The following is a 22,281-nucleotide window of genomic DNA, read 5'->3' as shown; positions in this document are numbered from 1 at the left end:
TTTTCAGATAGACCTTTGTTCATAAAAGATGAAAAAAAATATCAACAATCTCCCTCAAGAGATTGGGAGGTGCTAGGTAGGCTATACATAGAGTTTGCCTCAACTGAGCCTTTCAGAGGTGATTTTTTTGAGTGCCTGTCCTGGATCTCACTCTGTAGACCCGGCTAGCCTCGAACTCACAGAGATCCGCCTGGCTCTGCCTCTCGAGTGCTAGGATTAAAGGCATGTACTACCACTGTCCAAGAGGTGAATTTTGTTATTTCACTAATAGAAATATATTTCTGGGCTGGGGATGTAGTTGCCTAGCATGTGCCATGGTCTGGGTTTGAACCCCACCCCCCGCAAAAACCAACCAATCAAAGCCAAAACCAACCAACACTGCTGCTAAGGAAGTTTAATAAAAGGTTATAAAATCCTGCTAAGTTTATAAGAGGCAGAAAAAGTTCAAAGTGCTCAAGACAACCATCAGCTGAGAGGCAGAAGCACTCTGCTTATCACCATGGCAACGAGATGAGGTACCAGGCCCAGCTCACAGTAACTTGAATCAAAAGAGCCTTTATACCACCCCTTACAATGTGTTGTGCCACACCAACTCCAGTGTCGTCCGTGTGACATGAACAATTATGTCAATAATAGCAGACGGGAGATACGTGTCCCATGGGACTAAGTTCCCTGGAGGTCCCTGGCAGAGTGCCCATGTTATGCCTCCTTCTCGAAGGAGATGTGCTTCACGGATCATGAGCTCCCTGGGCTATGGGTTCTGTATAACTGCTTTTCTGATAATGTTCTAATTAATCTATGAAGCACAGCCAAAATTAATGAATGCTTGGGTTGTGAACTATGGAGGAAAGGGGAAGCTAGGCATGGCTCTTAATCAGATATAGCAGAATGAGCTATTTCTTAAAGACCCCAAGCCGCTAGATAAAGAAAGTATAATAGTTCAGGCACTTCTAGGGAATGAACACTCACCCACTAGGAATCCTTTAGGAATCCCAACTGAAGAGATATATGGTAAAAAACTAAAAAAGACTTAGGGAGGGTCTGCAACATCCAAACTGGCTAAGTGGGTCATGAGAACCAGAACAGTAGAAGTGCATAATAAACTAAACTAGAGAGCAGTTGAGATAAAGATGAAGGACACAGCTACAACCGCAAAGAAGCCTTCACAAGTCTAGGGACTGTACTAAGTTTAAAAAACACAGACTGCTCTTTGGGTCATAAAGTTCTTGGGGGTGAAGGGATATGTCTAGTGCCGATTAATAATTGTGTGCTTGCTGTTTTTTTTTAAAGATGATATAATTGAATTATTGCCAAGCTCTTGTTGTTCCTTGTATGACTTGATAGTTTTCTTTTCTGTATATAAACTACTGATATACAGAAGTAAAATTGCAGCAGATTCAAACCACTTCTGAGTGTGTTGTCTGTCTGTCACTCGCCGAATCCTTGCCTTCCTGACTACCCAAGCCCTGGTTCCCCTACGGTCGTGGTACCCCCGATGGGCCAGTCCGTGGCAGTGTTGGTGTGAGAACTTCTGTGAATATGTGTTGCTCTGATTGGTTGATAAATAAAGCCGTTTGGCCTATGGCAAGTCAGGTTATAGCTCGGTGGAAAATTGAAGAGAGGGAAGAAGAAGAAGAAAAGCAGAGGAGAGAGAAACCAGCACCACCAGGAGAAGCAAGATGTGAAAGCACCGGGAAGCCACGGCCACGTGGCAACTTATAGAGTAATAGAAATGGGTCAAGTTATAAGAGCTAGCTAGCAAGAAGCCTGCCATAGGCCATGCAATTGGTAATTAATATTAAGCCTCTGAAAGATTATTTAATAAGCGGCTGTGGGACTTTGGGGCTAGGTGAGACTGGAGAAACCTTTCGACTACAAACTTCCATCCTTGTGTTCAGAAATGGCGTAATACTTGTCACCATTTCGGAGAGAAAATAAAACAGTTGGAATAAGAATGACATAAAAAATATGCAGGGAGTCCCTATCAGCTGACTGGGAAAATATAGGAGTATATGAAGATTAAAATCAATATTTGAAATAAGAACTGGTCCCTTGAAGATAGTGTCCTCACAGCAGACAAAGGAGACCTGGGCTTGTGCACAGACGTGCCAACACTGGTTGGAACTGACTGGCTACTGTCAGCTGTCTGAAGGTAGGACAGGACTGCGTGTCTCTCTGGAGGGGGAAGGCAGGCACTGAATTGTCCCCAGAGAGTGGCTGTTATGACTTAGGTGCAAAAAGCTTTTCTGGGGACTTCTGGAGACCGGCGTTCTTGCTAATTCTAGCAGAGCACTGCTGGCCGAACCATGGCAGGAGCCAGAGAGATGAGTAAAAACTTATTATCGGAACTAAACCGTGCAGAAGCTGGGCATGGTGGTGCATGCTGGAATCCCACACTCAGGAGAGAGGCGGCAGGGTCTCTGTAAATTCCAGACCAGGCAGGGTCACCTAGTAATTAGTCTTAACAAACAAGCAAACAGAAGAAACCAAAGCCAATTCCCAAATCAAAACAAATGACCCCCCACTCCAGAATACTGTCAAAATTCAGAATGGGAATTCTGAGGCTCTTACTATCACGTAAGTAATCAAGGCCTAACCCTTTGAATTTTTCAAAGGCACCAAGCTGAACTGCAGAGCTAAATCCAAGTAGTTGATTTTACCACAGAACCCACTCCCTTACCCATGGCAATCAGGGCAAAGGATCAGGACAAAAATCTGAAGAGAAAATAGAATAAATCACATCGCGCTTCAGTTCTGGAGTAGCAGGGAGCCACCCCGTTTAATGAGGTTTACACTTTCTCTAGGTGAGCGTCCGGGTGTCTAGTGGAGACAGCATAGATTTAGAGTTGTACAGACTTAGACGGGCCCAGGCTCGGCACCTATCAGCCATGTGATATCAGGCGGTTAATCCGACCTCTGTGAACCTTCACCTCTTCAACTAAAAACTGGCTATTCAGATGTGTCCCCAGCACACCCCAAGTATATAAATAGGCCAGTTTTGAAGGTCGCTAGGTCACTTTGGGTATGAGGCAAGTGGAAGCATGTTACATTTCTTCTCCAAATATTTCTAGAATTGACCATTATCAGCTTTCACTGAAACATGGAGTGAAAATTCTGTTGAAGGAATTAGACTGATATCAAGTTTCATTCCACCTGAATGCTGTCGAGTATCTTTTGGGTAATTCATTCTCATTGTTTCTTGAACTGGGAACTGGTGGCTAAGGAGGTAATGAATCCGGGTAGACTGACCCTTAATCACTGTTTAGAGATACATTTTTTTAAAGTATTAATGTGAAGGTTTTTCCCTACTCCTTTTCATCATTGGACCTGTTCGCAGGAACAAGCAGGTACAAGATTGTTGCCTGGACACAAAGCATCGAGAGACTCACGAGTTTCTGAGAATTGGATTCCATGTTCCCTGTGCTAAAAATCTATTCAATGCAACAGACCTTCAGAGTGCACAGTCACGGAACACAGGGAAAGCAGCAGGCTGGTCCTACCTGGAGCACATGCTCTTGCTGACAGACAGACAGACATTCAGAGTGCACAGTCACGGAACACAGGGAAGGCAGCAGGCTGGTCCTACCTGGAGCACACGCTCTTGCTGACAGACAGATAGACATTCAGAGTGCACAGTCACAGAACACAGGGAAGGCAGCAGGCTGGTCCTACCTGGAGCACACACTCTTGCTGACAGACAGATAGACATTCAGAGTGCACAGTCACTGAACACAGGGAAGGCAGCAGGCTGGTCCTACCTGGAGCACACACTCTTGCTGACAGACAGACAGACATTCAGAGTGCACAGTCACTGAACACAGGGAAGGCAGCAGGCTGGTCCTACCTGGAGCACACGCTCTTGTTCCCGCTGCCATTTCTCCTGCCGCCTACGCTCCTCTTCCGGGTCCCACGCCCAGAACTTGAACTGCTCCGGAAAAACAAAGAACGCAACCCCGTGATCAGAACTTAGGCAGGTCCTCAAGGGCCGGCCAGAGCAAGAGAAGACAATTAGCCTCCAACATGGTACCCAAGGGACGTAGAAATAAATCTTCATATATCCAAATGCCCTCTTTGGTGGCCGACTTAATCTCTCTCTCTCTCTCTCTCTCTCTCTCTCTCTCTCTCTCTCTCTCTCTCTCTCTCTCTCTCTCTCTCTCTCTCTTTACATTGATTCCCAAATGCCAGGCTGGTTCTGTGTCTCTGTGCCTCTTTATGGATCATGGAAACACACAGTGACTAGCCACAGGACCGAGAAGGCTTTGCTCCATTTCTCTCAGAAGCATGAAAAGTTTAGAAGCAGCCATGCTCCTGAGCATGATGCTAATTCTGGCTTACACCAGGAGAAACGCACTGTCTAAGGACTACTGACTGCCGTACCCAAAGCGAAGCCTGTATACCACTACTACTTTCTATGGCAGCTTCCCCCAAAGTGGATTGATGTCACTCTGAGAGGTAAGAGGAGTCAGAAGAGCCCCAGCCCTGAGGCCAGCATAATAAATACTCACACCCAACACCGAGAACAAACAAAATCCTTCGAGAAGGTTTGAGCAGGTTTGAGAACAAACAAGAACGCAGTTGGATTTTCCATCTGAATTCACCGATTCTTTCGCTTGTTCTACCTTCCCCAAACAGGAAACAGCAGTCCATCTTTCTACAATGCCTTTTCCTCTCCACCCCACCCCCTCCAGGGGCACGTGAAGAGTTTGACAACCTTGGGAGTCAATGGCTTACATCATCCTCTTCAGATGTGTGTGGTGATACCAGCTTTATAGTCATTCTGGGGTTCTTAGTTTCCAGGAAACTTGGGGTTACCAGAATGGGTGTATGATTGAACTTTCACATGTGGTTCCTAGTTCTGAAATGTGGTGGGAGATACTGAGGCTAGGTGACAAGCGGTGGTCCATTCTACATGGCCACCAAAGGAGCAAATTTGCCTGTAGATACTAGGTGGTACTGGCTATGGTAAGCATCGTGGACTGGTCACTGGAGAGGGAGGGATCATTCCTGTATCAGGCACCGTATAGCGGCAACTGTACGATGATTTCAAGTAAGGCTCACAATAACCCTAAAAGAAATCTATTTGCACCTCACTGCACAGTCAAGGAAGATTAATTAAGGAGGATTTATAAACTACCTCCAGTGTCCTATGCTAGTAAACCCGGACTCAAGGATACAAAGATGCTTTGTTTCCAGGCAGGGCAGGATACTGACTTCATAGAATGATGATCTATGACTTTACAATCTTGGTACCAGGAACCATCAAATTGTTTCAAAATAAAAAAATTTTTTTTTAAATCTCAGTTTTGGTTGAATACTCTTTAAGAAGATCAAACATAAGTTAAAAATCACTGTAAATGCACGGCTTAGCTCTTTAAGAGGGTCTACTTACAGGTGTAGTTACAGGGGACTTTTCACTGCTTGGAGAATCAGCTAGACAGAATAAAAGACAGAAGAGAAGGCATCAGTGTGAGTGGCTTCCGGCCGTGGTGGTCTTTGGACCCCACGAGTGTAGTTCCTGTGTTAACTTCGGCAGCATTAGGAAACCACAGGAAAGCAGAGCTTTGCGGCAGGGTGTGCCCGTCACCGAGAGGAAAGAGGAGCGGGACACACCAAGTAGCGCCAGGTGCTAGACTCTAGGAAGCGATGACTAAGCCATTAGTGCTGGCTCTTGGTACACCTTGCATTCCAGTGAAGGGAGCGGGTACCCTACTGTCTGGCATGGAGAGGTCCCACACAGAGGTGCTACCCAGAGAGTGACACAGTTAACAAGAGGACACCACATTGGTGGCCATGGAGTCTAATCTTTGTTTTCCCGGGGAACGTGGGTGGTAAAGAGCCAGGTGGATGGTGCTCTTTCTCCGGCATCTCAGAAACCAATATAAAGGTCCGCGAAATCCCTCCCAATTTGAGTGCCACCGTGCGGACATCAAAGAGCAAGCTCATTGCTAACTGTGTGTCACCCGCAAGCATCTTTCTTCTCTCAAGTATCTGAAGTCGGAGATGAAGACAGTGACAGAGACCACCGGCTGCCCCAACATGGATTTTTACACAAAGGAAAGGCAGCGACCCAGTATGTCGTTTACCTGACCGGGAGAAAAACTGGGACCGTCGCCAAGAGTTCTGAACTCTCAGCGGGACACTGGCACTGCTAGGCACCTCTAGATCAGATGGTGAAAAATAGAATAAACAGAAATCCATGAAACCGGGTGAGAGCTGAGAACACATCCCCACCTGTCAAAGAAGGGTCAGTCGGAGTCGAGCTGGGAACTGAACGACTCTAACATAAGACCGCTCACCGCTCACCGGAATACACGTCAAACCTGACCCTACGGACCATGGGCGGTAGAACCCGGCAGTCTGTGTTCCTGTTGCTGTGGGTGCCGAGTGCAAGTTTCCAGGCCCATACTTAGTGGGGAGATGGTTGAAGGGTTAAAGGTCACGATGACGCAGCAGTATGCTGTGTAGGAGCAACTTTAGGAAAGTATAAGAGGGCGGTGGAGATGTGTGGTGGGATCGTGATGTTACCCACATCCCACCTGATGAAGGGGCGATGATGTGGCTGGCTTCCTGTCACACATACAGACAAGTACACGTCTGTGACAGCCTGTGGTGCACCAAGCAGACAGAACTACTGGCAAACATTTGCACCTTACACATTGGCTCTGCGACCTGCCTTCTCAGAGCAACGGACACTGCGCGTTCAAGCCCGTGTTTTACAGAAACATAACTTTGGCATAACTTGACTGTTTCCAGAGAGTTGGATCAAGGCAGTCTGTCAGCTTTAAGTGTATTTTATGAATGTTTCCACAGTGTTGAAAGACTGTACTGATGCACATGCGTGTGCCTGGGGGCGCCTGTGGAATCTTACTTGGGTTGACAGGCAGATCTGCAGTGGCCTGTGAGCATCTACAAATAGATGACTTTAAAGAATTTGGGAAGACCCCAATTTCTGGGGGAGAGAGAATTTATGAGGTGTGGCCCCAGGGATTCTAGTTCCTTTGGACTGGATGCTGGAATTCATGCTAGCCACTTCAATGTGTACCAAATTCTCATATCTGGGTCATAACCCAGCACTTCTCCCACCACACTCCAAAGACAATCATGTCTTGTTAGAGGCCCCTGGCTTCCAGAAAGACCTGTATTCTGTGGAGTCTAAAGAAGCACGACAGCCAGTTTCCTATCCATCAGCAATGTCTCTGAGGCACCATTTAAATAAATACTTCCAGCCAGTGGCTTCCAGGTTGGGATTCCTGGGCTGCCACATCACCTGGATATGTGGCCTTGCTAAAGTACAGACGGAGCCTCTGGCCGGATCTACAGAACCAGACCCTGAGGGTTTGGCCCCAGTCCTGCAGGCTCGGGCACACACTCAGGTTTGAGAACTATTGCTTCAAGCTGTGTCGCTGTCCTGTTAATGCTTTAATTTTCCTCCTCCTCCTCTTTTTTTTTTTTTGAAAGCATTCCAGAAGAGTTTATTATTTCTTCCTAGCACTTGACTCTATACTCCCACCCTTACTGCTATAATTCTATAATTGCTAAATCCAATTCTCTTAAAAACCAGTGTATGGTTATTTCTACTGGACGGGTGATAGTTGAGCCCACAGGGAAAACCAAAAGGGGAAAACTATGCAGCTAAGAACTCGATGAGCGAGAATGTAAACCCAGCTGTTCTATCTCCAGCACTACACTTAAAAGTCACAGAGTTCATGATCCACATGTCACAACAGAGCGCCTGCCAAATCCAGTTCTCCTTTGAAGAATGACCTTTGAAAGACTCCAATGCCATGAATTTTTATTTTTTAAATTATTCAAGTTGGACAAAGCACGAAGTAAAGTTCCTTACTTCAATAGCAGTTTCTCAACATCAGAATGCCTTGTGTTTAATGGGGGATGAAAAATATAAATATAAGCCATCAAGACTAATTGATAAGGCTTACATGTTTATCCTAACTATATTTCTTATTTACATAGTTATAAAGTGCTAGAAATGGAACATAATTACAATGTCTAAATATGGCCAACTGGTTGACCCAGTTGTGAGTTTTATTTTTATTAATTATTTTCAGGACTGTAACGCTGAAAGATTTGTGTCAAATGCTTTGGAGGTGGTACTGAATTTGCCTCTATGTTAAGAGACTAATGCCCATTAGTATGTGTACCACTAATTAGTTTCCTACCAAATGCTCCTTGTTTTGTATATGGCTCCCCAAATGACCAACAAAAGTTAATGGAGACCAACTCAGATGGTGTTAATGGTGACCCCAAATAGCTTCTCACTCTTTAAAAGAAAAGTGATGATAAACCATGAATAATGATGTTATAGCATCATCTCTGACAGATCAGATCTATAAAATACTGGAGAAAAATGTCAACAAAGAGGCACATGGAGCCTTATGATCCTACCTCCCCCAGCAGCTGTTTCCAATCTAGAGGATTTGCATTGGTGCAGCCCAAGTCTCTCCACTTGGAGGAATAATCCCCAGGGATGGCAGCATTCTTGGAATGCCATGTTCCCCAGTCCACATTCCTGAGCGCCTTCATGGGGTGTGGGCACTGGGGTTTCCCATGAGGATAAAAGGGCATAAAGTTGAGTTCTTAAAGAATAAAAGGGTGAGTTCAGAACTCATAGATGGTCCACATAGTGGGAGCCAACACAATTCTAAGACCTCCACTGATCCTTAACTCCCACGTTTCTCAACGCTATCCCTCCCTACATTACATCAAACATTAAAATACAGCAAATACACAAAACACATTGAAATGCATCCCAAAGTATGTTATGTGTTAAACATATTAAAACCTGTCTTTAGTGTGTATGTATGATTACACACATACTTAAGATGTATCTTTAAATGTTTCATGCATTTTACTTTTCATTTTTGAAAATATTAAATTTTCCTTTTTTTTTTAAAAAAGATTTATTTATTTATTATGCATACAAGTGTTCTGACTACAAGCCAGAGGAGGGCACCAGATCTCATTATAGATGGTTGTAAGCCACCAAGTGGTTGCTGGGAATTGAACTCAGGACCTCTGGAAGAGCAGCAAGTGCTCTTAACCTCTGAGACATCTCTCTAAATTTTCTTACTATGAAGAATTTTATTTGTTTGTGTTGTTTTGAGACAGTGTTTCTCTCTATCACCTTGGCTATCCTGAAACTTGCTCTGTAGACCAGGCTGGCATTGAACTCTGAGGTCCACCTGCCTCTGCCTCCTGAGTGCTGGGATTAGAGGCATGCACCATCACCACCTGGCCATGAAGAATTTTTTAAAAGAGTAAAATTTTGAATGAGTAACTACACTAATTATTGTGTACACCCAAGACTTATTATAGAACAAAAAATTTTCACTTTCCCCAAAGTTTATATTAAATAAAATGAGTATTTTTATAAAGACTGGAATTAATAATAAAGTTTATACAATATTAAGAGATAAACTTTTTGAAAAACAAGTTGAGCTTTTATTTTTAATTATCTTGTCATGTTTTGGAGCCAAGACAAAACAAGTTGGAAAGTCTCAGTACCTAGTCAGGCTCTGTTGTACCCATAATGCCTAGCTGACAAGGTGGGCTTCATGGCCAGGGTCCTGTTGTCAAAGAGAAAATGCATCCTAGCTTTCCAATCTGAAATTCTCCATTCGCAAACTCTGGCGGAGAATATGGCTACAGGAACGTCCCATGAAGGTTGCAACTTGCTTTCCGTGTGAAGTGCATTTTCCCACAGGTGGGCCCGGCAGACTATAAAGATCTAAGAGAGCACCCCCCCCCCCCCCCCCCCCCCCCCCCGCCCTTACCTTGAGAACTGAGATTTGGCAAATGAAGTTGGTTGGTTTCAGGCATTTTGTCGAGAAATGGAAACGTCAAGGTTGCTTCTGGTTCTGGGGATTTTGGCTTTACCACCTGGACCACAGCAGGAGACACAAACATTAGAAAGACCTTCCAGCACTTACCTCACAGATCATTGTTACACTCTGACTATTTAAACAAGCCGGTAAGCAAAAACATTTAATTTTACAATAGAATTTTTCCTTCCCTAATGACTTATCACACTTTTCTGAATCAACAGAGTGGTTGATTTTTCTTAGAAATTACGCAAGGGCATAAAAATGTGGTGATCCCCTTTCTTCAACCTCAGAAGATATTTGAAGCCCCCATACTTCCTTCTCTTTTTGAGGGGACAGGGTCTTTCTATGAAGCCCTGGCTGTAACTTGCTCTGTAAATCAGGCTAGCCTTGAACGATCTACCTGGCTCTGCCTTCTGAGTGCTGGGATTAAAGGTGTGCATCACCACTCAAGGCTTCAACTCTCGGTATTACATCTTGCTGAGCTTGTCAGCTGAAGATGAAATATTCCACGGAAGATGATTAAGACCATCTTTGCTGTAAGGCTAAGCATCATCGTAATCCACGTTTAATGGACATTATTCTGAAGACAGTATTCCACCCTCCTACAAAGTTATGCAACATACGTACCATTGCCCATTGACAAAGATGCATTACCCATAACAATGGCTAGTATCACACAGTGCCAGCACAGGGGTGTCCTTACAGTTTTTGAGGCACATTAGATCAGTTGTCCTTATGGTAAATAGTTCTAAAATTATAGGCTTTAACAATTGTTATTTTTGCTCTAGGATTTTTTCATATCACTGCTCTTTAATTGTATTTTTTTCTTCCTCGTCTAATGCCCCTTAGTGGAGCGCCCTCTTGCTATCTTATTGCTGCTAGAGACAGACTGACGAACATTTCCACAGTGCCCCAGAGGGGAGCCAGACTTCTGAATCTGAATGTAGAGTGCAGCTGTATGTGGTTAGGTTCTTTCTGCTTCTCACGGGACTGAACTCTGATTTCATCTCTGGCTGGTAGCTGCCCTCCATGCTTAGTGTGACAGCCAGTGACCTCAGGCTGTGCAACGTTTATTTCTTCTCTGTTGTACTTCTCTTTATTAAGAATACATTCAATCCCAGGAGAATCTTGAAGAAAATATAATCAGTCACTTTGGTCAGTGTTGCTGTGGTCAACCAGCTAGCTGTACAGACTTCAGCATTCAACGTAGAACAGATACTTGAGGTCTGGTTTTGCCAAAGTTCACAGCATGCTAGTCTTTTACTTTCCTAAATACTTATTTTTACTTATAACTCTGTGTGTGTGTGTGTGTGTGTGTGTGTGTGTGTGTGTGTGTGTGTGTGATGGTATGTTCATGTGAGTGCAACAGATATCCACAGAAGCCAGAGGTACTGGGTCTCCCCGAGATGGAATTATGGTTGGCTGTGACCCATCTGATGTGGGTGCTGGGGACTGAGCTCAGTGCTCTTAACCACCCAGCCACCTCCCTAGGCCTCACAACCCTCCAATCTTAAGCTCACAGACACTACTTCCTGCGTGGTGCAGACTGAAAAGAAGGGGCTTCAGAGAAGAACTGGTCGCGAACCAAAGGGTTAAACACCACAGAAGTGTCAGCCTGGCGCTTTGCTTTGACAAAGGTAACATCCCCAAGTGAAATCAGAAAAATCAAAAGCTGTCGCAAGCATGGTGCTCACCATTATCTAAGACCAAGAGAGCAGGGGGAGGGGGCCACAGAGAGGGCGGGTGGGCAAAGTGTTGCCCTAGAGGCCGCCATTCCTTTTGCTAACCAACCATCAGAGCTTCTGAACCTGCAGTCGACAGCACAGAATTTTAAAGCTGTGGACGTAGTAGCATTTGATACCAAGGATAATCTGGGAATTCCGGATATTTTATACTTTAAAAATAGGATTCTGAGACTCGTGTTTACTAAATAGACAAAAGGTTCATGATGGAAAAACAAAACAGATAAACAGTCTGAGAACCCGAGTGTGTGTGTGCATGCGCGCGCGTTTACCCATAGTGGTGGGCCATGAAACTGGCACTCTAAAGATGGCTCACACTGATGAGGGGACCCAGGTGAGCACTATCCAGGAATACACTAAGTTATGGCAGTCGTTGTGTTTGGTTAGTCCTAAATTCCAGGAATGTTACAAGGTTTTCTTTTCAGGTTAGCATTACGTGAAGTGCTGAGTTTGGAGTAATAAGTAAATCATGATTACAAACACATGGGAGATAAGGTACAGTTGGCAAAGACAAAAACCCTGCCTGTCCCACTTGGCTGTGAGACCCACGATTCAATTTTCCTCTGCTCTCCAGACAGCTCAGTAATTCTCTCTGTAAAAAAACGGGGACTAGCCTGGCCTACAAAGTGAGTTCCAGGAAAGGCGCAAAGCTACACAGAGAAACCCTGTCTCAAAACAAAACAAAACAAAAGGGGACTAGCTGAGGTCTGAAATACTCACATCAGATTATAGGCATTTTAGAGGCTCTTCCAAGGACAGCTCTGTGAGGCTAGGTGTTGTGTCCTGTTCCCTATCAAACATCCAGTGTCTAGTATGGTACTTGGCACATCGTAGGTGCCCAGTTAATGTGCCTGAGGAAATGATGTATGAAATGGAACTAAGTGGTACAATTTTCACTTTAAGGTCAAATCTGTAGTTAGGTTGATTTTTAATGGTGTAACACTGATATAAATAATTTGACTACCATACATGGCATGGTCCCCCCTTGGTGGTCATGAGGATTCTCGAGGAGCTTTTACAGAGGTCAGGGCCATGTTTCAGAGTGTCTATCTGGTCTGGAATACACTCTTTAGTTTTAAAATTCTTTAGAAATCAACAACTGAGACAAATGTGAAGAGTTTTTACATCTGGCATTTAAAAACAAATCCAACTAATATAAATAAGACTCTAAATATGAACTACATTTAATTAAGAGCAAGACTTCAAAGCCCATGGCATGCCAAGTTTCTTGATATTCAAATCCAGGGGTATCAGACATACCATTGCTAAGAAGTAGATACACAATGGAAAGAGAATATTTAGTAAGATGTTACATTAAGAAAACAAACCAGCAAGTCCATTCACAGCAAGTGAAAGCCTAACTTTAAAAGGATTCTACAACATGATCACGTTTAAACAAAAGTAAGCATCTTGAAAATTACATGAAAATTGTAAATGCTGAAAGTACAGAACACCCCTCGCTCATTCTATTGTTTCTACATTTAACAAATGTGTTTATATATACTATGGTATTTGACATAATCATAATGGCAAATGTCTATATTTCCCTTTCTCTCTTTCTCTATAGACATTGATGGTTTGAATGAGAATGGCCCCTACAGGCTCATATATTTGAACACTTTTTCCTTAGTATGTGGAATGATTTAGGGAAAGATTAGGAGTTGTGGCCTTATTGGAGGAGGTATATCACTTGGGGCAGGCTTTGAGGTTTCAAAAGCCCACACTAGGCCCGTCTCTTCCTGTGTCTGTCTGTCTGTCTGTCTGTCTGTCTCTCTCTGCTTCCTGCTTGTGGATCAGATACAAGCTCTTAGCTACTGCTCCAGCACCATGCCTGCCTGTCTGACGACACACTTCCCACCATGATGAAAATGGACTCACCCTCTGAAACTGTAAGCAAGCCCCCAATTAAATGCTTTCTTTTATAAGTCGCCTTGGTCATGGTATCTCTTTACAACGTATGGGAGTGTGTGTGTGTGTGTGTGTGTGTGTGTGTGTGTGTGTGTGTGTGTGTTTGTAATGTTTAACAATGAACATGCAGTGTAGTTTTGAGAAAGAAATATAGATTGAAGACAGGGAAAAGGTCAGGTGAGAAGGTCAGTCCTCAGGACTGCTGGCCGCCCTGGAAGCCATGTTAACCTGTGGATTGAACCCTGCGCTCTGCTGTGACCCCACCTTCTGTGACAGCACCAACTCCACCTTCCCGCTCATGTCATTTTCTGGCTTCTTCTGGTCCTGTTCTTCTGGTACCTCATCCTTCCTCTGTGGGCTGGAGGAAAACTCCACAAAGGCCACGGTCGGGCTGCATCGGGTCACAGTTGTGGTGAAATGCCGTGGCTCTGGAGGGAAGAAAAAGGAAACCATACAGAGGATCACTTCATTTCATCAGAGTCCTCCCTCCTGGGGACAAGCTGGGATACACAGCAAAGGGTCTGGGATGGCAGGATTCCCATCAAACTGCCCGACTATCTAAGACTGTTCTGAGCAGTCACGATTCACATCTGAGAACCACGTGACACCAAATATTTAACGACAGTGGGGCGGAATGTCCACAGTCCCGTCTGTCCGTGTGACTGGGTGACAAGCTAACTTTCCCTTGCTGTGTGAGCTGTTGTCCTTGCCCGGAGGCTAGAGGCTGACATGATGTGTCTTTTTCTACAGCTCCCACCAGGCAAGCACTGTTCCTCCATGGTCTCTGCTCTGATTCCTGCCTCCATGGTCTGCTGTGGGATGTTCTGTATGGCAAATGTGTTGCTCTAATTGGTTAGTAAATAAAACACTGATTGGCCAGTAGTCAGGCAGGAGGAAGGATAGGCGGGACAAGGAGGAGAAGAATTCTGGGAAGTGGAAGGCTGAGTCAGAGACACTGTCAGCCGCCACGATGACAAACAGCATGTGAAGATGCCGGTAAGCCACGAGCCATGTGGCAAGGTATAGATTTATGGAAATGGATTAATTTAAGCTGTAAGAACAGTTAGCAAGAAGCCTGCCACGGCCATACAGTTTGTAAGCAATATAAGTCTCTGTGTTTACTTGGTTGGGTCTGAGCGGCTGTGGGACTGGCGGGTGTCAGAGATTTGTCCTGACTGTGGGCCAGGCAGGAAAACTCTAGCTACAAAGGTTCTGACTTGCGCTCTTGCCCTGACCCCCTTTGATGGATGGACTGTGATCTGGGAATTCCAAGATGAACACTTTCCTCCCCGAGTTGATGTTTATCAACAGGGACTACAAAGCGACTACGACAACTCAGTGTTTGACTTATTTCTATAAAGGAATCAGGTATTTTTAATAAGCATGAAGACATACTTTTAGGAAATAAAATATCAGAGTACAAAAACCAACCAAACAAAAACCCTAAAACCCAAAGCCTGAGTTACTATTTTTATAATAGCAACGTTAATGCCATAGTGAGAACTTCTCCTCAGAGCCTCTAGGTGGCAGCACCACCACAGAGCCTGACGAGCCCCTGCCGTTTAGGAGGAGAAACCGGCATGATTCTATCACAAGTTACCAGGTTTTACCTGAAAACCAGCATGCCATGAAACAGACCTGCTGAGGACGGCTCCACGTCCTGTGTCCCCGACTTCCCACCACCGTTCTCGTCCTCTTGGCCATTTGACTCAGCTCCATCAGAGGCTGCCTGAAAAAGATTTTTTCCTCCCCTGAATAAACCAGACCCTTGAAAGTTCTGAAAAGCAAAGGCTATTTCCTCAATAATAATTTTCAGGCCAACAAGGTGGGCTGCCCACAAAAACTGTCTTCTGTTTCCAAGCAGCTCTACATTGGGGATCTACTTTGTTGGAAGGAGGCATCTGGGAGCGTGAACTAGTGGGCACCAGCATGCCACTGCCCCTGGCCCTCCCCTTACACATACATCCTCACTTCCTTGTCTTACCACCAAATCTCATAAGTCCAAGTTACCATCTGCTTGCTCCAGAATGCCTTTCAAGTTGGCTGCAGGTCCTATCACTAGCAGAGGGGATTTTGTTTTGATTTTTAAAGGATAAACCTCACAGTTGGCTGTCCTGGGCAGAGTTGCCTGTGCCTGCTCTTAACACTGTAGGTTTTATCCTCGAAGCTCTCGGGAGTTTCTATAGCCCTTTCTGCCCTTTCGTTCCGACAGCTGGGAACTAAGGTTAGTTTTTCTTCCCTCCGTCTTCCACTAATGGGTCCCCTTGGCACGGATGCCAGTCACCTGCCACACCACGGTCAAGTACACTCTCTCACAGCCGTGCCTCCCGCTGTCAGCTGTGTGCTTTTTACAACATCCGCTGCACAGCCACCCAAACGTTCATCAGATGGGCAACAGTGGAATGAATTACTCAGGACTGTGAAGGGAAGTACTACTCAGTCATTGAACATAAGATGCTGAGCAGGCTGGGGACATTGCTCAGTGGGAAAAGGCTTGCCTAGTGTTTGTGAGGCTGTGGACTTCTTGCAAAACAAACAAACAAACAAACAAACAAACATGCTATACAGTAGTGATGTGTGAAACTTGTTATTCAATGTGAAGTTAAAACATTTGAAGTTCATATATACATAGCATTATGTCTACATATATGAGATTGTGCATATGCTTATGTACATATAAATGTACTTGTTAGTACACGTATTAAAATATACAATGTACATACATTTATACTCATATATACATATACACACTTATGTGTGTGTATGATAAAAACAAAAGAAGACTAACATTGGAACAGTGGCGGCAGCGGGGAGAGGCAGCGGATAGCAACGGGAGGGGGGAGAATGAGAGCAATGGACAGTGTATGTATGTATGTGTCATAATGTCATCATGTTTCGTCATGAAGCCATCAGTCTGTTAACTAAAACAATAAAAACAGAAACAGAAAATGTCAATAGTGCTTATTTTTAAATGTGCATACATGTAGGGATGACCTTTCCATTTCTTTACCTATTCTTTCATATATTATAAGTGCTGGACAATCAGAAAACCATCCTGACATTCCACACTACCTTCACGGGGTAGGGGACTCACTCTAGAGTTGAGTCTGAAATTTTCCTTCTTTCCTGTCTCAGTTGCTCAATGAAAATAAGCGGAAGGTTAAACCAGATGTGTCTGGAGGAATGCTTGCGCCCAAGAGTGTAAGTCAATGACTCCTTTATTATTATTTTTCTTTTAGCAGAAGTTTTATGTAAAAGACTAAAGTTGAAATTTTAGTGTGTATAAAACATTTCATAAACTTTAAAGGGTTTTGAGACAAGAGCTAATATTGGTTTTCAGGAGAGGCATTATTAAGTTCTTCATAAAATACCTCTGAAGAGAAAACCAAGTCGTCCCCTGACATCCACAGGCACACCATGGCATACTGTGCCCTCATACAGGCATACACACACCCATAGATACACACACTATACATATATACACACACAAAATAAATGTAAAACTTTTAAAACATTAAATAAAGGAATTTTAAAGCAAAACCTTTCAAGCTTCTAAAAGACTTTAACACTAGTGGAAAAAAAACGTGTTTTTTTTGTTTTTGTTTTTGGAGTGTGAAATACTTGGAAATAGTCATAATTAGATTGGAATTTTCTTTTCTTTTTTTTTTTTTTTTTTTTTAGTTTTTCAAGACAGGGTTTCTCTGTGTAGCTTTGCGCCTTTCCTGGAACTCGCTTTGGAGACCAGGCTGGCCTCGAACTCACAGAGATCCACCTGCCTCTGCCTCCCAAGTGCTGGGATTAAAGGCGTGCGCCATCACCACCCAGCTAGATTGGAATTTTCTAGTGATGGATAATCATATATCAAGTTGGAAAGAGCACGATATCAAGTTAAAAATGTAGTTTTTTTTTCTTTTCCAGTACTGAGGACTCAACAGAGATTCCTACCCACAAGTCAAACACTACCACTGAGCCACACCCTGTTCCTAGCCCTTTCTTACTGTTCAAGTCAGGGTCTTGATAATTTATGCAGGCCATCTTTGAACTCACTCTGTATCCAGAAAGACCCTGCAATCCTCCTGCCTCAGCCTCTCAAACAGTTGAGACTAAGCTTATGTCTTGAGGCTGGCTTTTTTTTTTTTTTTTTTTTTTTTTTGGTTCTTTGAGACAGGGTTTCTCTGTGTAGCTTTGGAGCCTGTCCTGGAACTCGCTTTGTAGACCAGGCTGGCCTCGAATTCACATAGAACCACCACCTGGTGACGCTGGCTTTAAAAACCCTTGTAATTTCAGCCATTGCAGAGGCTGAGTCAGGATCACAAGTTCAAGCTCAGTACAGGCAAATTAGTAACACCCTATCACAAGAAAAACTGAAAAGGCCTAAGGGTGTAGATAAATGGTAGATTGCTTGTATAGCATGTACAAGGCTCTGGATTTGATCCTCAGTATCACAAAAAAATAATAAATAAAAAGAAAGAAAGAAAGAAAAAAAGAAACAAACATTCCCCAAACACACTGCCAATAAGAAAAATACAGTCAGAAAATAACCATATTGATATTATTTAATGGATTTTTAATATATTTAATCATACCAACAAGCTTGAATTGAATCCCTTTAAAAAAAAATGAATGAGCAGAGTGGCACATGGATGAGGATGGCACATGCCTTTAGTCTCCGCACTAGGAGGCAGAGGCAGGTGGATCTCTGTGAGTTTGAGGCCAACCAGAGTGAGATTCAGGACAGCCAGGGCTACACAGAGAAACCCTGTCTCGAAAAACAAAAACAGTAACAACAAAAAGAAACAAAGGAAGAAATATAATGAATAAAAGTAACCAGACCAAAAATCTCTTTTACTATATTGAGGTTGTGTGTGTGTGTGTGTGTGTGTGTGTGTGTGTGTGTGTGTGTGTACTCGTATTTACAGGAATCACTGAAGAACAACCAGCTCAACACTGTAAAAGAATAAGCTAGATTTTATCTTTGAAGTTCACTCTGATACAAACAGAAACATTACTACAGGTGGTATTTTTGCTTTATGAGGTTAATATATAAAATGCTGGCAGGACTACTGATCCTTGGCTTCCTTCTCCTAACGGACAAAATTACAGAAAACCGTCTAAGGCTGGAAAACAAATTTGCAGCTAAATACTGACGAAGGAGCCTCTCGGGAACACTCATGTTCCCAACTCCTAGAACCGAGTAACTGCGCACAGGGCCCAGAGACTAAAATGAACAAAGAGATGGACATATTTTCTGCGATCTAAGATGCCATCCAGTTCAAGCTGTACTATTTCAGGCACTCCTAAGAAAGAAAGCACACTGCTAAGCATGGCACACTACGGATTGCAAGAGTAGTCTTGATTTGTAGACGTTAAAACACAGGAAGGGTGCCACTTGAACTCAATGAAATGAGAGCATTCCCGAAGCCTGTCTGCCATAATGCATAATGCAAACAGGACAAGATCCACCAGCATTAACTACTTCAACCAGGGTTATGTAACTGGCATATCACGTTCCAGTAATATTTTAGTTATGCATGACTAACAGACCTACCTTTGAGAGTTCTCAGATTGCTGAGGTATTTCTATACAGTTCAACACCCACCCTGAAATGATGGTCAAGAACCACCCTTACATTCTGCTGTCCACTGTGGTTCAATAATGGCTGTAATACAGTTACCATGATCAATATTGATCTCATTTAGCAGGTTTCAGTGCCACTGAGTCACTTGATATGGATGAGGTCACTGACCCATCAGGGTGAACTTAAGGGCAGTATCAACATGGTTCTCTTTACACAGGCTGAAGGTAAGTGGCTTGCCAGGGTGCCAGTGCCAGGCAGGAGAGGCAGGAGCTCTGAGCTGCGCTAATGACCTCCCCATGCTACCATCCGGCTTTAGAGTCATACTTACCACCATGGTCTCCCAGCATTTAGTTTTTGATCCCATAGAAGTAACTAAATACTCAAGACTTTCAAGTTCACTGTAAAAACAATTCAAGCTGCCATTTCTAATCCTGTCCTTTCCTCTACCTCTGCTCATTACTCAGCAAAAGGTTAGGACTTGCTGGACTCCTTCAGAGCAGAAGGCAGTTTGGTCAGCTCCTCTTCTCAGAGAAGCCAAGACCATAACTGCCCCTGGCCAGCAAGCCATCCCTGGGTTCAAAGTGGCAAGGGTGGACACACAACCCCTATCAGGAAAACGAATGCTTTCTAAATAAATGCATTAACTATGCAATCCATGCTCAAAAGCTAGGTTTAAATGCGTAGTATACACCCAAATCAAGTTACCACTAGCAAAATATTCAGGGAAAATTGAGAGAAAAAAGAAGCTGTAACTCAGTTTAAGAACTCTTTATATGTACCAAGAAAAAGAAAAAGCTATATTTAAGCTATTTAAAAAAATGAACTTAACAGTGGTAAATGTAATGGGCACCTTACATTTTTTTTCTATAAAGTTTTCTGCGTTCTGCAACATACAAAGACTATCTGTAACGAAGGGAAATTCCCAAAGCTGGTTTAATTAACTCAGGTCTGGCTTCTCCATCCTGAATGCTTGTTATTTCTGTACTAATGGCATTACGTCCAAGGAAATGAGTTCAAAGTTGGCAGTCTTAACCAGCCCTGATAGAATCAGAGGTTTGCTTTAGAAACACATCCTTGCTGGCACATGTGCCTTCTGACTTGGGCTTCCCCTTGGTTGCAGCTCAGAAGAGAGGTCTTCCCGCCTCCAACCGGTAACACTTCGTAAGGACAAAAACAAGTCAACACAAACAGAGCGCTGGATGGGAATGAATGAGTGCCCAGAAGGATTTGCACGAGACGAAGCCAGGAGTCGGCTTCCCCTTAGCCAAGAACTCATCCAAGCTAGCCTCACTGCTCAACTCAGCCCCAAGGCCTCAGGCAGGAGGTGGCGGCTTCCTGGCTTCAGAATCACATGGTTTAGCCACAAAAATCTACCTGGCTACCGGGCTGCTCCTCAGGACCTCAGCCTTGTCAGACTGGCAGAGAGCAATCTAAGGGATGGAGACTGTAAGAAGGAAGGGTAAGATCCAGGCTGAGACCTAAGCTCCAGAGCATCACTTGACCTCCATGGTGATGTCCAAGGACCTTCTCGAGAGACTATTCTGGGACGGTGAGAGGTTTTCTGGCTCCGGTCTTGAATAACTGGATGTGAGCCTGGAAAACCAGTGTATTTGTGTCCTGGCATCATGACCTAGTGCCACATGTGCTGTGCATATGATTCTCCTTCTACTTTCGGGCCATTAAGAATCTGTCACCACTGGACGGAGAAGAAGCAAGACAGGAGACCAGCTTCTGCAGACTTTAAATGCTACATACATACATGCATTGGGACTGTGCTATTTATAACCTGCTTTCAAACCACTGGAGCTGGGCCAGCTTGAATTTACTTCCTCTGATGTACATCTTCTCGAAACTGCTAAGCTTCTATGTAAAAATATTAAGATAATACTTAATAGATTTTTTTCAAAAGCATTCATCTATCAGCCTCACGCTTACTTCTAGTTGGGGAAAAACACTTTATGAAGAACTGCCTGTCAACATTTGACATCCGAAAGGAATCTGCAGTTGGTGCGAGCTATGAGGCAAACAGCGCCTACTCAGATGCCTTTACCCTGCTCTCACGGCAAAGCAGAACGGAGCAAGAAAGATCCGATTGTTCCCCTGGATCAGAAAACAGAAGGAAAGTGCTGACTTTTTTTTTGAGGAAGGCCACAAGCTTTTTCACGATGGGGAACACAGACCCACCTCATCACTCAGTTTGAGAAAAGCTGGGGGAGTGCTTGAGATACCCAGGAGCCGAGTTTGGCTCGGCCGAGGAAAAACTGCCACCATCATTTGGGATGAGTGAGTGTGTGACGGGGATCTGGTCAGCCTTTGGAGTGGAGTGACAGAAGGGTCAGCCCTGTCTGCAGAGGGGAATCTTGGGAGCTCAGGTGGCACAAGGGAGCCGAGACTGGGGAACATCACAGCAGAAACAGAAAGAGCCAAAGGAAGAACGTAGAGTTATCAGCGATGGAGTCTTCTGGAAAGAACTGCTCACAGCTGCCGGGTTTTCAGAGAATGATCGACATGAGCAGCTGGGAGATGACAAGGACTTCACCTCATGCATGTGAAATCCACATCTGCTCCAAACAGTAATTTTGATGATCTTATGTAAATTCTCCCAATTTGGGGTTTCGGGGGAGAAGTGCTATTTTACCTTGCATTTGCTGCATGGCAATATCAAAACTAAGGGCACCCACGGTCTACAAGTCGCCTTGGCACTGTGCTAAGTGCCTGGCAGATGCGCGTTCTCACAATAACCATCTGACATGTATTAGTGTATGCAATGCTAGTCTACTAACTGCCTTCTATATACAGGCCAAGGTCAGACACTTACATGTGTTCAGTAGAGTCTAGCCTAATGCATGGTGTTCTTGGGGTATTTCAGGAAAGGATCACTGTCAGACCACCAAGCACGGAAGAGACTCAAATTGAAATATAAATGGCCAAAGGACAAAAAACAAATAACACGGCCACCACCATGGAGACAGCTTTGAGGGAGACTATCTCAGTTATTTCCCTCGTGATAAAAACACACAGCAAAAGCAAGTTAAGGGAGGGAGAGTTTCTTTTGGCTCATAGTTCAAGGGGATACACTCTGTCATGGCGGCCAAGTCACGGCAGCAGGAGTCTGAGGCAGCCGGTCATGTGGCACCCACAGTCAGAAAACAGAGATGGACGCTGGTGCTCAGCTCCCTCTCTCCTTTTCAGTCAGTACTACACAATGGTG

At 44.1% G+C, this 22,281-nt stretch overlaps 1 protein-coding gene across 11 annotated transcripts in view; it reads right to left on the bottom strand.

Annotated features, from left to right (window-relative positions):
• Positions 1 to 22,281, bottom strand: part of Limch1 (LIM and calponin homology domains 1) — a 321,480-nt gene that overhangs the window by 21,276 nt on the left and 277,923 nt on the right. For all 11 annotated transcript variants that reach the window (XM_052735049.1, XM_052735052.1, XM_052735045.1 and 8 more), the window contains 5 exons: positions 15,131 to 15,221; positions 13,757 to 13,920; positions 9,792 to 9,897; positions 5,390 to 5,430; positions 3,845 to 3,925 (listed from right to left, as the gene is read on the bottom strand). In XM_052735049.1, coding sequence (XP_052591009.1) covers positions 3,845 to 3,925; positions 5,390 to 5,430; positions 9,792 to 9,897; positions 13,757 to 13,920; positions 15,131 to 15,221 — 483 coding nt within the window. The remainder of the gene's footprint in view (positions 1 to 3,844; positions 3,926 to 5,389; positions 5,431 to 9,791; positions 9,898 to 13,756; positions 13,921 to 15,130; positions 15,222 to 22,281) is intronic.

This window comes from Peromyscus californicus, unplaced genomic scaffold, assembly GCF_007827085.1.
Source record: "Peromyscus californicus insignis strain IS unplaced genomic scaffold, ASM782708v3 Scaffold_13__1_contigs__length_99412109, whole genome shotgun sequence".
NCBI lineage: Eukaryota > Metazoa > Chordata > Mammalia > Rodentia > Cricetidae > Peromyscus > Peromyscus californicus.
This window is presented reverse-complemented; position numbering and strand designations above follow the sequence as displayed.